This window comes from Mugil cephalus, chromosome 18, assembly GCF_022458985.1.
Source record: "Mugil cephalus isolate CIBA_MC_2020 chromosome 18, CIBA_Mcephalus_1.1, whole genome shotgun sequence".
NCBI classification, from domain to species: domain Eukaryota; kingdom Metazoa; phylum Chordata; class Actinopteri; order Mugiliformes; family Mugilidae; genus Mugil; species Mugil cephalus.
This window is the reverse complement of record NC_061787.1, coordinates 19,801,117-19,815,392: the sequence shown is the minus strand read 5'-3', so window position 1 is coordinate 19,815,392 and position 14,276 is coordinate 19,801,117. Positions and strand designations below refer to the sequence as shown.

Sequence of the window (14,276 nt, the reverse complement as noted above, 5' to 3'; positions counted from 1 at the left end):
GTGACTGAGTGCAGCTCCCCTCAGCTTCTCATTAGTGGTCAGTGCACCGCCCTTCGCCCTCTGCCATCATTTCCACCACTGTTTACTGCTCCAGCGAAGGTGGAGATTCACATTTGAAGACATCTCTGGAATTGCTTCCATCTGCTCCGAGGAACAGACACAAGTGAAACCTCTGCTCTGCATTGACTTCAAACCGATAAATAAAAGCACAACCTTCTCCACAAGGAGAAACCTTTTTATTGTATCTTTGGGAAGTGAAGTCTGTGAGCCGGAGACGGAAGGTTCCTGTTTACATCCCTGTCTCGCTGTGACAGTGCGTTCACATTGCTTTGATGCAAGAAACAGATGTTTCAAAGAGCTGCCTGCGATGTAGATCTCGGTAAGAAATGAGAAAATATAAAAAAAAAAAAAAAACTTCCAACTCTGCATCACACACACACACACACACACACACACACACAAATAAAAAGCAATCACCCGTCTCTTTCTTTTTAAGGCCTTTGCTGTTTATTCATTTTTTTTCCCTACAACAGCAAATTACAGAAGCAGTATTGAAAATAAAAGTTGTATTTTTTCTTGTTCTTGTACAAAACAAAAAAGTCTGCACAAAAGTCGAATGACAGTACAAAACGAAGCGTTAATATGCCATGTAAATGCAGGGGGCAGGGGCTGTTGAAAAATCTATTATGCCTTTTTCAATAATGAAAACATCTCGGTATTATTTTACATTTCAGAATTATATCACATAATCTGAAACTATATATATATTTATATATATATATATAAAAAAAAGATTAAAGAAAATGAACACGAGTTTTTTGTGTTTTGGACTTTTTTTTTTTTTGCAAATGAACGCTATAAACACATAAACCTCTTAAATATATTTGTCAGTGCAACATTGTTGGTTTTGAGTCCACGCTACAGTATCCTTTTTCCTCTAGCTGCTGCAGATGCGGGGGCCCCCCCCTCGTAGCTGAAAGCGCGGGAGATGGTGTGGAGGGGCCCGAGGCGTGAGAGGTGGGGTGGGGGGGGCGGGGCGGGAGGGGGGGTAGCTGGGTTGGAGACGATGAGCGAGCTGAGAATGTGTTCACCACGGCACGACATACAAAGCACACGGATGTAAAAAGACGATCACCCTCAACGGGATCGAGTTTCTTTTTTTGATTGTTTGATATTGTGGTGGTGGTTGGGGGGGGGACCACCATTGAGTCCGGGGGGTGGGGTAGGGTGGGAGGTGGCCGTTGTGGCCCTTGTGTCCTGATGTTGTCAGTCTGAAGCAAAGTTCTCATCCCACTCGAATGTGTATTGATGGGATCTGTTCATATCTGCAAACAAAGAGTCTCAGCAGAGATTCAAAGAGTTCACATCGTGGTGACATTTGCACGTCTTTTGAGCTTAAAAAGAGATAGAAAAACAGACACATTACTCCTCTACAAGTGTCCTGCAAGCAGTCGGTCCTTGAGTGGGCGGTTGATGAACTGTCTTATTGTATTTTGTGTGTTGGTGAGAACCCCCTCCAGCAGAGGGGCAACCATCCTTTGGTAAAGCCACGAAGGGAGGCCAGGTGACCTGATTCAGGTGATGCCACTTAGATCCCCCTCGGCCGTGCCAGCGTCCCGTCCTCATGACATCAGCTCTGACATCACAACATTATGGCTGCTACACGTGAGACACGTTAAAACTCTTTGCGGCCTGGGCAGGCCTTTTGAAGCTACAGCTACAGCATGTGTGGAACAATAATACAAACTGGGTTCATCGTGTGTCCAGCTAAGTTACTGATAGCACCATTCGTCAGTTTAGTGTGTTGACCCCTTCCCCGTAACAGGTCGGGGTCAGAGGGGATCAGAAACAAAGTGCATTCAAGCTGCATTGTCCAGATAGCACTTCTTCACTGAACAATCCACAGTGATGGTTACAGGGTTAGTCGTGTAAGCCTCTGAAGCAAAGCGAAGATGATTGGTGGTTTGTATTTTTGTGTTTTTTTTGTTTTTTTTGGTATGCTGGTAATATATTTTGTACAACCTCTTCCGCCATCACGTTCGAAGCTTTCTGAATATATTCTAGCGTCCAGCTAAACTTACAGCAGATGAAGTTATGAGAGATTAGTTCTTTTCTTTTCTCTCTCTTTTTTTTTTTCAATTGTGCAGCTTTCGATCCACTCGTGAAGGGGCGGATGTTTCGGTGACAGATGGCTTGAATGCACATTGATATCGCCGCTGTGACACCAGCACCACACGAGCCTTGCTTGCCTGAGCAAACGCGAACTAAAAAGTAACACTGCACCTTCCACAAAACAGTCAGGAGATTGTATTTACACACACACACATACGCACAAAAAACAAAACCCGTGAAAAATAAAAAAAGGGATACTGTAGCTTTTTTTTTTCCTTTTTACTTTCTTTAAAAAGGACAATAAAATATATTAAAACTTATTTACAGTGTGTGGGTTTTTGGACAGAAAAACAAGAAGAAAAAAAACAAACAAAAAAAAACAAAAAACAAAGCGCTGTGATAAACGGTTTATATTCAGAAGTTTGTGTGCCCCTGTTTTCCTGTCATCATAAGTTAAGCCCAGGACAGTAAAAAACACCCATATCGGCAACAGAGGAGGCCAACCGAAATGTACTAAAGGCACTGTCAGAACCATACATTGCCATGAATGGGACCCTCATTTTAGAGCGACAGGGGTCAAAAGGGGAAAGGGGTACGTGTTTCAGGGTGGCGGGTTAATGGGCGCACTCTGCATGCCACACCATGGGGCAAATCTACAGCTTTGCCGGATATGGTTCCTTTAAATTTTTCGATACGTCTCTTTAAAAACTTGAGCCAGCCTTCGAGAACTTCGAAAAACAAACAAACATATTTTCTTTCCCAGAAAATGATAAATACTTTAAACATTATTAATAAATTGGTCTCAACACCAGCATCCGATTGTAAAAATGAATGAAAATCAAAATAGAAAATTAAAATATCATCTAAATCATCTGTACATATTTGTTTGTTTTTGTTTTTTTTTTCTGTAGTTTATTTGTACACAGTGTCCCCTACTGGTAGGTTCTTTTTACTGCAGCTCCTGAGAAAAGCGTGGATCAGTCCAAACCTCCCATTGGTTTTCCTGAACCTGTCCCTCGTCCAGGGAGTCGAGGGGGCGTTGGCAGTCTTTTAAAGCCCAACTGCTCGCGGGTTTGTCAAGAGGACGCGTCTGGAGACAGTCTCCTGCGAGCCCTGCCCGTTGAATTACAGTCATGTTGTGAAAGCGCTCTGTCCCATCTCACGCCTCTGAGTACGAGTTCTGTACGTTGAGTTTGTCTTTCTTTAGCTTGACGCCGTCCACTAATTCAAAGTTATAATTCTCCAGGGCCGATAAGTTCCTGTCCGACATGCCTCCGTGCGAGCAGGCGCAGTACAGGACCACGCCGCAGATGGCGCCCAGGAAGACCCCGAGGGCCGACATGGCGATTATGGTGATGAGGATGGGGTCGAGCGTCTTCAGCATGTTGCCCGCTCCGCTGATCTGGTTGGTCTCCACGAAATCCGGGTATTCTGTGATTTCCTCGACTGGGGGCGAGAGGCACAAATGGAAATGAGATTAAACATAAACGACGAAGGCGTTTGAAGATGAGGAAAGGCTTATTTGAAACGGATGACGTAAGGTAACGACTTACGGATTTCATTGATGCCGTCCTCTGGTGGCATCGGCTCAGTGGGCACGTCAGGATCTGCAAATAAGGGGAATTAAATTCAGCGCTGAGGGGAAATAAACAGCCAGGTCTGTGTAGCCCTGTTCCAGATAAAGCCTCACCTTTACAGTCCATTGTGCTGAGCCCATGGAGAACCTTGATGTCGTCCACAGCAATGTCCCCCCAGCTTCTTTTCTCCACCAGACCTTCGATCACCACCTTAGAGGAGAGACCACAGATATATAAGCAACAGGCTTTTTTTTATTTCTTTAAAAAAATAAACCCTTAGGGATTTTTATTTACCTGATAGGGCTTGTTGCTGTGCGGCACAAGCACGCGACCTTCCCTCCAGCGGTTGCCCTGGTGACCGCTGACCGTCCACAGCAGGACGTCGGCGGGCCCGTCCGCCGTCTGCTTGCGCTGTTTGATGTGCAGCGTGCCGATGTGTGAGCCGAACATGTGGTACCAAAAGGACACACACAGGTCGGAGTCCGGGGAGGTGACCGTGGGGCTGACGAGCCGAGCCATCTCCGTCTCCTGGGGACCGGTCGCCAGGGTGTAGATGAAATTCCCTGAGCCACCTGTTGCGGAAGAAAACTTGAGTCAGCGCGAGCAACGGAAGGAAAATGTGACTTTCTGCATGTACTGGTGTGAGATCATTTTCAAATTAAGGGTTCTCGCCTGTGTGGTCCATGTTGGGTCCGGTGTTGAGGGTGGGGGTGCCGCTGGACTGGATCTGCCACCTAGAGCCCGTGTCCTCTGACATCCAGTTGCAGAAGGACGGATCATTTGACCAGCCGAAGTCGCAGGCGAACGACGTGAGAGCTGCAAGAGGGTTGAAGAAAGGTTAAAGATCATGTGTCACAGGAGATCACTCTTCACCATCTTCCTTGTTACAAAAGGAGCTCGGGTCTGTAACCCGGACACTGACCGCAGGGCCTGTCATGACATGTGTGCGGGCTACTCCTTTGAGGGTCGCTCCGCTTATTCTGATCCGCTACAACCACTAGAGGGCAGCAGAGAATTGCAGGACAACTAACTCAAGAGTCCCACAGGTGGGAGGGAGGTAAGAGCATGAGGGAGAAAGAGTCTTGGATAAGAAGGCAAATTACGCCTCTGACAAGAGAAAGAGGGAGAACTGACAGCGTAGACCTCATGCAGTCTTTATATCTGGGCTGTACTTAATGATCTCATTTAATGAATGCATCGGGGTATGCAAAGAACGCATTGAAGGGAACCTGAGAACAGGCGCAGCATAGCGGCAGAGACGGGAAGACGGAGCCTGGACAGGGTGTCCAGTTGAGAAAGAAACATTCACAGCAACCCGCTGAGACTTGAGGATTTTAATGAGAGCGGGGACTTGAGATTTGAAGACAGCTATGGTAACAGTGCCGGGGCCCCATTCCAACAATGCAATCCCCCACGGACACACGCCGCGCTGGAGAAGCCTTCACGGAGGAGAGAAAATGTGTCGGAGCCCCGGCTTTAGTGTTTTTTTGTTTTGTTTTTTTTTTTTAAACTGGATAAAGACAGACTTCCAAAGAACACAAGGGAGTGAGATGTTTGGGATGGTAGCCAGGGCTTTATACTTTAGATGCCTTCAGAGATAAACCGAGGCCGTTCTCCAAAAGACACATTATACGAGCCAATATTCCCTTTAATAATGGGAAGGTTTTAACTAGCCTCTGCAAGCTCTATTTTCCCATTAGACACAAAGGATGGAATTCCCATGTGGAACCACATTTCAGACTCCAAGCCGCTTTTTTTCCCCATTCCCAATTAAAAGGGCTTTGAGTTTTTCCGAGACGCCGACTGAGGCTACCGACGAGCTCTGGATCAGATGAGCAGCCACATGACTCACTTGGCCATTTCATAAAAAGATTTTTTTTTTTTCTTGGTGAATGCCAGTGGAAACTACAACCTCTGAGATTGGGATCCATGAGATAGACACACACGGATGCGCGCGCAAACACAACCTATTAGCATGCATGGTTTGAGACACTTGAAATGAAGCGTTTACCCACAGACACTTAAGTTGCATTCACACACGCATACATGGAAATATGCATATATGCAAACACACATCTGCACCTCAGCCCCCATCTATTATCTTGCTCAGTTCCAGAGCAGACTGCCGACAGACCGCAGAGCCAGCTGATTGAGTGAAGGGGGCTGGGTGGAACCTATGGCCCATTAGCCAAGGTCAGACTGGGGCGCAGCCTCTCAGCTGCCTGCTGCCTCATCAACCTGCTATAGGAGACACTGTGGCGATGCACGTGGCCCCAAAGCACACCTAATTTCCTCTGGTCATTTGCATCGTGCTTTTCGTTTTTTTTGCGCGTGTGGCTCAGTGTGCGCCCGGCGCCGGCCCGGTGATTAGTGATTATGCTGAGAAGGCAGCGAGCGGAGCACCGGTGCTAATCATCAGCCAGCCTTGCATCACACAACCTCCCTCACCCTGTCAGCGGGAGCCTCTCAGGACCATATCATCGGCTTTAATAACAGACCCACATCAGAGGAGGGGGAGAGGGAGGCCTCCTCGAGCCTCGAGCTGGCAATCATTAGCTAAGGTATGCTCCTTTTGATAAATCTATGGAAATGAATTCAAAACAAACCTTGAGCAGTGCAACATTTACTCCCAGTTTCATCATTTGGGTGTGTAATCTAAGAGGTGGCATTTAACCATGAGAAACAAAAACACACACATCCTTTTTTCATACCTGGGATGGTGTCCACTTCAGCAGTAGTGGTCTCAGGCATCACAGTCCCAGCTGTCGCAACACAGAACATGAGCACGGTTAGCCCAGCCTCGCATGCAGTCAATGAGCATCACAGATAGAATCAGATTTGTTGCTTCATATGCTCAGACGTACAATTTGTATTGGTGCTTGGTGCAATAAACAAAAAGTCTGCGTAAATAACTCATGCGCTGTGTAAATGTAGCTAATCGATGCACGCCTTGGCTTTCGCTTCATTCTTATTAATGGCCTCTCACTCAATGTAATCGTTTCATAACACATGACCGAGACAGTGCCATGCTCATCATTGGAGACTGCTGGTTAATTGGGGAGTACAGACAGCAGCGCAGGCTTGGAGAGTTACTGGGCTAGGAGGAGATACTTCAGGCCAAGAGGACTAAAGGTGAAAAGAGGCGCAAGGGGACAAGGCAGGAGAGAGATGAAATGATAGGGCGAAGCAGAGCTCGCTCTTGCGTGGTGCATTAATCCTCCAACGTGGAGGCAGGAAGGAGTAGACTGAAGATGGAGGCAGGAGCCACAGGTAAAGCAGATTAGAGTTGCATGCATGCTTGCAAGTGTGCACGATAGAGGGAAGGTTAGCTGCGGCAGAGAGGGTTGATGCTGGGGGAAGCAGACTGAGCTACAGCGGGAGGAAGGGGGACAAAGGGGAAGAGCGGGGGGGGGGTTGGTTGGTCGCAGTCTCATGAAGGCGATGTTAGCACCTGTCACGTCGTAGTCATCACCTGTGCCGCTGTGGCAGCTCGCCTGGTCGTCGTCGCACTCGTCTGATGGAGTTGTGCTTGGGACCAGAGTGGTGGGCGGGAGTGTGGGAGCTGGAATGACGAGGAAAAAGAGAGACAGCGGGCAGCGTGGGTTAGGTTTCAGGTTAAACATGGAAAGTTCACCAGAGTACTGGCTGAAAGAGATGAGAAGGGCTTTGGCTATTCCGTGAAGCCACTGCCTGATGACGCCATTACCTCCACCAACACGAGATTTAGAGCAAATCATTCATTTTGGGGGCTTTTTTGCCTTGACGCAAAAGCAGAAAATAGAAAACAACCCCAAATAAACACTGAAGGGTGCATCCGGGCTTCAATGTGGGTTTGAACTTTTATCAAGCTAGGGAGGTGTGGGTGTATAAAGAGAGCAGGAAATATTCAGAAAACAAGACTTTGAACTGGCCACAGTCAGAGGCCCCCAGTCACCGCTGTGGCCTGTCGTTACAACCCGCCCTCCCTTGGATGGGGGGGACCCCCTAGATCCACTCCAATCCACTCTCTCTACCGCACAGCCATCCGTGGGTGCTTTTGTGAGCGTTTCCACCGACTGGACAATGAATGAGCTTCCCCAGAGCAGACGAAGGAAGAAAAAAAAAAGAAGTGGAGAAAGGGAGGCACAGAAAGATAGATGGATAGGGGGCAAACGGGCTGAAAAATGCACACAGTATTTGTAAGTGTGCGAGAGTGTGTACGCTCCGTGCCAGATGAAATATGAGGCAGATCAGCTCCTGTCAGATTCAGGGTGGGGAAGGTCAGGGATGGGGTCAGCGCTGCGTCAGGGGAGCCTCTCACAGAAATGAGGACTCAGCCCTCCTGCTACGGCTTGCTGCGAACACATGCACACTTGTACACGCTAGAGAACCAAGCACCTGTATTTGCGGATGATTGTGTTGCTTTTCTTTAACCACATGTTTGGCAAAGGTGAGTGTGGTTGCTGTGTGTGCATACATGTGTGTGTGTTTGGCATTAACACTGAAAACAAGAATTATCATCTGGCTAAAGCTCCCTGGTGGGAGTCCATGAGGCTTACAAGAGAACGGGCCTCCCTGAAATCCAATATGTAAATCCACTTAGTGCTAGCATGCTCCACACTCTCATACTGCTGAGCTGGTTCTGTGCTCCATCAGCTTTGAGGAAGACAGATAAAGAGCTAGGGAGGGAAAAAATAGGGGTAATTTTGAAGATGGCAAAGTGTGTGCAGTCCTTTGAAAGAAGAAAGACACGTCAGGGTTGGGAAGAGCGCGATGGAGGCCTGGATGCACTAATCCCAGCGGGCCAGGTGCGCTTTCATTTGATCCCCTCTAGAAGTGGCTAGCAACGGGGGCAGCTTTGATGTAACAGAGAGACAAGACAACTGTCCCCTGTAGGGATAAAGAGCAGGAGCTGGACAGCTGTGGGCTCAACGCAAGGAGCCCTCATGCACATCTTTAAATAACCAGGACTGGGGCAAAAGACACAAGGTGCAGGCTGCTTACAGCCGTGTCATTGGCTGCGATGATAGATTGCTCACCTGTGAGTCAGGACGTATGCACAACCGTCTGAGAATGAATGTACTGAGATCTACGTGCGTCAAGTGAGGCCATCGTCATGGGCTGAAAATGAGCATTCTGACTAAGAAAAGGTTTTCACGTCAACGCCAGGACTGAAAATGTCATTGTCGTGGTAGAAACATAATTACTGCTGGTAGAGAAAAACACAACCACAGGTAGAAATGTCACAAACTTAGAAGGAAATAATGTCAAAGCCGGGCCCGTTTGATATTTCGCGGCAGAAAAGATCATTCAGAAGGACAGGTTTCGTCAGACGTTCTGTCTGTTGCTAGAGGTTACCTTCGATCCCACAGCCAAGGAGCTCCAGTCGCAGGCCCATCCCAGCAGGAGTGGCCCTGTCTGGGTAAATTCTGATAAAACGGGTCAGCAGCGGCTCCACCGTCCTCAGCTCGGGGGTGTCGTAATTGCTGTTGCCTTCGAATATCTGCCAAGGAAAAGGGAGAGTGTCAATGTCACTGCTGGTCATCTAACTACACAACCCTCCCCTATACCCTGAGACAGATTTACTCCTTCCCACTGAAAACCAAAGTGACATTGACGGTGGGCAAGCATCCGGTTGGTGCAGAAATGACGGGAAAGAAAAGATGACAAGATCTCTCGCATCTCGCTGGCCTCCAAAGCACGGCTTAGTTGAGTGGCACGGAGAGGCGAGTGGCAAAGACAGCATGACACACACCTCTGTCAAAGGCAACTTTTGGGCTCATTCAACTCTGTCTCAGATCCTCTACAAGGGGAGGAATAAATGAGGGGGAAAGAGGAGGATGTGGGGTACCAGGCAAGCAAAGAGGGAGACGGAGGATTGATGGAAGTGGATTAATGGGTGTGATCACATGAAGGAGACTGGTGAGCTTTAGATGCTGGGAACTCCTCAGATGAGGAGAGAAAGGCAGCTAACTAGGACAGGCAGGGTATGGATCCCCCCTCACTCCCTTCATAAATCAACCATCAGCCCATCTGGATCAGATTTATGCCCTGTCAGGGACACTTGTAATTGGGGGACGGGCTGCTGCGGCTCTTCTTCGAGGTGCGATTGGTTGAGTATGTAAGTATACTTGATATAGGACATATTATTTTGTGTGTAAGCGCGTGCATGTGTTGCTGTGCGTCTTCTGTGCACCAGGCTGTGGCACTGGCAGATCAATCTTTGGTCACTCGCACATTCTTTCGTCTCTTCCTCCTCTTTTGTTTTCCCCTGACTCACTTTCCCCTCCTTCCTCTCTGGAGAGGTTTCACTATCCACTGAAAGGGCTGAACGGTGTGGGCTGTGCAGAATACAAAGCAGGAAGAGAGAGGAGAGGAAAAGGACTCAGAGAGAGTTGAGATGCTTATCCTAATGTGATTCAAAGCGCTACTGAAATTGACTCGCAATGACTGCTGAATGACTCACAACTGCCAGACGCAACGCTCCGGTGAAAATTGGCTAAATGCGTCATAATCAGAATCGGTGTTCTGACGAATCTGAGAGACATTTTTAGAAGCACGTATTTAAATCATTTTCATCAATTTTCGGGGTTGTGTTAGAAATCAAACCACCGTTTCTAACCAATTCACTTGAGAATATTGTGGCAGAAAGAAACATTTGAGGTTTCTCGGGGGGGTGGGGTTATGTTTGTGATTGTTCCCAGTCCTGAATTTTGATTGTTGCATGTGTTTGACAAGTGGCATTCAAAGGAAAACTCACCCTTGGCTTGTTCCCACTGGTGTCCAACACCATCCTCCAGTCTGAACCGTTGTTGCTGTAGGCGAGGCGGAACTTCTTCATGAAGACCTTGTTCTCGCGGTGCTTCCCTCCCTGGATGATCATCCCTTTCACCAGCTTCTCCTCACCAAGATCCACCTGTAGCCATTCATTGGTGAAGGGCTGCGGCTGGGGCAGCAAGGTCCACCCCGTCCTGCTGGTGAGCAGCCGAGCATTCTCCGGTACCCAGCTCCTGTCCGTATGCGATGAAGCGGTGATCTGGTTGTCGGTAATCAAGCCTGAAACCATGCCCAGCATGCCTGAGCAGGGATACTCTGGAAGACAAAAGGAAAAGCACAAGGTTGCTTAGCTTTTTGATAATGAAACAATAATAAAAACCTGCAGAGATGAAAAAAACTAAAAGACTACATCTAAATCCGAGGGTTTAATGTTGAACATCATTGCGCTAAGCTAGTTTAGTGAGTTTGAGGTTCATGCAGGGGCATGAGGGATAACCAAAGTCAAAATGAAGTGGACTATTCCCCAAACCCTTTGTGATGCTACCATGATCTCTGCCTCAATTCTCTTTCTTTTCCTCTCTCTGTCTGTGGATCTCATGCATACTAATTCCTCTGCCTGAAGCACTTGTCTCCAGGCAGCCAATTAAAACCCTCCTCTCGGTTGGTGCTTCCACCTCCTGCATTCAGGGAGCGCATTCTCCTTTTCATCTCCCTACCCCTCCATCGACGGGCTCACATATACTCGCGCACGCACACAAGAACACATCCTCTTTTTGTGTTTTATCCGCTGCACTCATCTACCTTCTGCTGCACAGTTGTCAACATCTGTGGGACCAAGTCTTTGAACACCTCATTGTTTCCTGTACACATTTTCAAAACTTTCTTCTCCTCCTTTTATTCTACTTCTCTGATCTTATCCCATCTTAAGTTTTAGAATCTTTAGATCCATCTCCCATTTGCTTCCAGAGGAAGGGACCCCGCCCCTCGTCCCCTTTCTTCCAAATGACATCCTTTTATGTTAACAGCCGAACACTATAACAGCTTGTAGCTGCAGCTTGGGCGCTTTTGCGTGCTTGAACTTTTTTATCTTCCTCTTGACATTGCGCTATAACGAAGATGAGGGATATCCTGTCTCAGGCCTGCTAATTTAATTTTGAGATATTTTAATGTTTTAGAACATTAATGTTGTAGAAGAATATAAAAATGAGAAAAAATTAGAAAATGCATTACGTTTGGCACGATGTTCTTAAGGATTTATTTATATTTAATGTAATTAGCACCAAGGGAAACTTTTTCATATTTCCTGATGTCCCATGGGTGCATCAGAAACTGCATTAGTAAAATAAAAAAAGTATATACATAGTATTTTGTGAAGTTACATAAAAAACTTCACAACCATTCCTCGATGTTTGAACTGCTTTGACAAGTTTGACACTTGCTTAAATCTTGCAATCTGTTTTGTCCTAACTTTCCCTTACACTTAATCCCAAGACACTGAGTCAGAGACCTGTGGTAAGCAATAATATATTTACTATCTGGTTCCCACGGAGGGATAAATCCAGGCATTATTACATCCTCAGTGTCTGTGAGACAAAGTGTGCACTGTATCGCTGCGAGGCTCAATAGCAACGCTACATCTGGGAAAAGCGAGCGAAGACTTGGAGAACAAGGCCTCATTCAGACTCATCATTCTCTGGTCATCTAAAGCCAGTCCCACGCAGACCCATGAGACAAAACCTCTGGTCCTGCATTTCTAGAAAGGTCCAAACTGGAGCTCGAGTAACAAAATGCTGGCAGCGCAGAAACCACATGTTGTTTTTTTGTTTGTTTGTTTTTATCATTCTGCAACTTTCTTTCATCGTTGGCCAAGATCTGTTTGGGAGCGATCAGAGGAGCTAACCTCTGTCAGAGCAAAGCTAAGACGCTGCAGGATGTACTTTAGGAGAAAGGTAGGTGTATATATATGTGTGTGTGTGTGTGTGTGTGTGTGTGTGTGTGTGTGCGCGAGAGACACAAATCTGGCCTGAGACACACTCCTCATCATCTGGAGCTGTTAATCAACTTCAGCTGCGATCACAGAAGCTGCCGATATGGCATGCACGCAACGACACACCCAGAGGAACAAACACTTGATGTGCGTGTTTGCTGACTGCCAGCCAAGTTCAGGGTTTGGGTGGAGCATCTGCGGTTCATCGTGGATATTTATACCCCATGGCATATTAACAAACAACAGGGCGGTGGATCTTCTTATTAATGAACTGCTGTTTGTATCAGCAGGGGCACGCGACCATGATGATTTAAGGAAGGAACATCTTGTAACCTTCTGGGGTTCCACCCACCCTCTGGTCTGAACATCAAAAAAATATATACACATTAGAATAGTTCATGTGGCGCTAAACCCCTAATTTGTGTCAAAGTTTGCCGCACTGCCAGGCGGCCACTGTGACAGTACTTTTTAGTACTTAAAAAGCTTTATATCATTTTTCATTCAAGTTCTTGTATCAGAGGACCGACTGAGTCACAGAGTTTACGCAGTCCTCAAGAGCCTCCAATTCTCTCCGTGTCTCTATGCAGTGGAGCTGGCAGTGTCTTCAGAGCACCCAGGGGTGCTGACGTCATCACGGAGGCCCTGCGGTGACTCGAGTCCTGTGATGTGTTTACGCTCTGTGCAGCGGTCTGGTCGCGCGCCCCAAACACACGCCCCATCTGTAACCCCGCAGTACCCACAGTGCCCTGTGCTATTACATGAACAGCCTCCCAGATGCCATGCATAAGTGCACAGTGCTCCGTAAAAGCAGGACACATAAAGCAGGATACTTAGTTGGCTGCAGCTAATCCTGACCCTAACTTTAATCCCGAACTAACAACTCGCATGAAACAAAATCTCTAAGTACAGAAGAACAAAACACACAAGCAGGCACTAATTAGAATTCTATGCACGTGTCCGTAACCCCGCAGAGATGCAGGCAGATGTGCGAAAACCATGCACACACACATACGCCGCACATTAAAATAACATCAACAAAAAAGGCAAAGATGAAGAGAGCATTGCCAGAACCGATGCTTTAAACGCCGAAGACAGACTGTGGACTAAAGAGGGAGGCTGAGAACAGATCAGCTGGAGGGATGGGACCATATAGAGCCCACCCAGCTCCTACTCCCTCTGCCTGCCAGCTGTTGGCTCCATTTATATTGAATGAGATACATCTAAACACGGGGTAACATAAATAGGTAATCCTCCCTCATGCGCCACTTCTCCATTATGCAGCAGCTAGCCCTAGACGAGGACAGAGCTTCATATTCACACCTGGCAGAAAGTAAGGTGTTAGCACAGTAGGGATATGGATGGGAATTGTGACTATGCTGCAACCAGAAGAGAGCGCATAAACTCATTGAGTCAGTGGCAACAGCTGATTGTTGCATTTGAAAGTGTTTGGTATTCACTACCGACATAACCTCCATGGCGTAGAGACTTCTCAGAGGCAGCTGCGAGCGGAGATAGAGCTGCAACGCGTGTGTGTAGGTATGCAGATCAGCAGGGATCTCGGCAGTAACCAACCTGATATCTTGCAGCCGTACACCTCGAAGCGCAGTGCGATGCCCGTTTCCCAGGTAACCGGCCGGATCCGAACAAAGCGCGTCAGCGTGGGCTTGGGCAGCATCGTCTTGGCAACGTCTGTTGGGTTGGTGTTGCCTTGGAAAACCTGCGAAGGAGACGGGAGAGAGGTAAATTATTGCCGGAATATGCTGGGCGGAGATGCACAGCAGGGACCTCGGATGCGTTTAATCCAGAAACATGCAGCCAGTTGGAGCAAAGATTCACATTGTGTT

At 47.4% G+C, this 14,276-nt stretch overlaps 1 protein-coding gene across 4 annotated transcripts in view; it reads right to left on the bottom strand.

Moving 5' to 3' along the window:
- Positions 1-484: 484 nt before the first annotated feature.
- The window catches only part of nrp1a (neuropilin 1a), a 57,725-nt gene continuing 43,933 nt past the window's right edge, over positions 485-14,276 (bottom strand). For 3 of the 4 annotated variants that reach the window (XM_047568028.1, XM_047568026.1, XM_047568027.1), the window contains 10 exons: positions 14,005-14,149; positions 10,429-10,760; positions 9,027-9,171; positions 7,141-7,251; positions 6,401-6,451; positions 4,362-4,505; positions 3,984-4,261; positions 3,803-3,899; positions 3,666-3,719; positions 485-3,558 (listed from right to left, as the gene is read on the bottom strand). In XM_047568028.1, coding sequence (XP_047423984.1) covers positions 3,272-3,558; positions 3,666-3,719; positions 3,803-3,899; positions 3,984-4,261; positions 4,362-4,505; positions 6,401-6,451; positions 7,141-7,251; positions 9,027-9,171; positions 10,429-10,760; positions 14,005-14,149 — 1,644 coding nt within the window. In that variant the 3' untranslated portion in view covers positions 485-3,271. The remainder of the gene's footprint in view (positions 3,559-3,665; positions 3,720-3,802; positions 3,900-3,983; positions 4,262-4,361; positions 4,506-6,400; positions 6,452-7,140; positions 7,252-9,026; positions 9,172-10,428; positions 10,761-14,004; positions 14,150-14,276) is intronic. The other variant, XM_047568029.1, reaches the window with a different exon arrangement.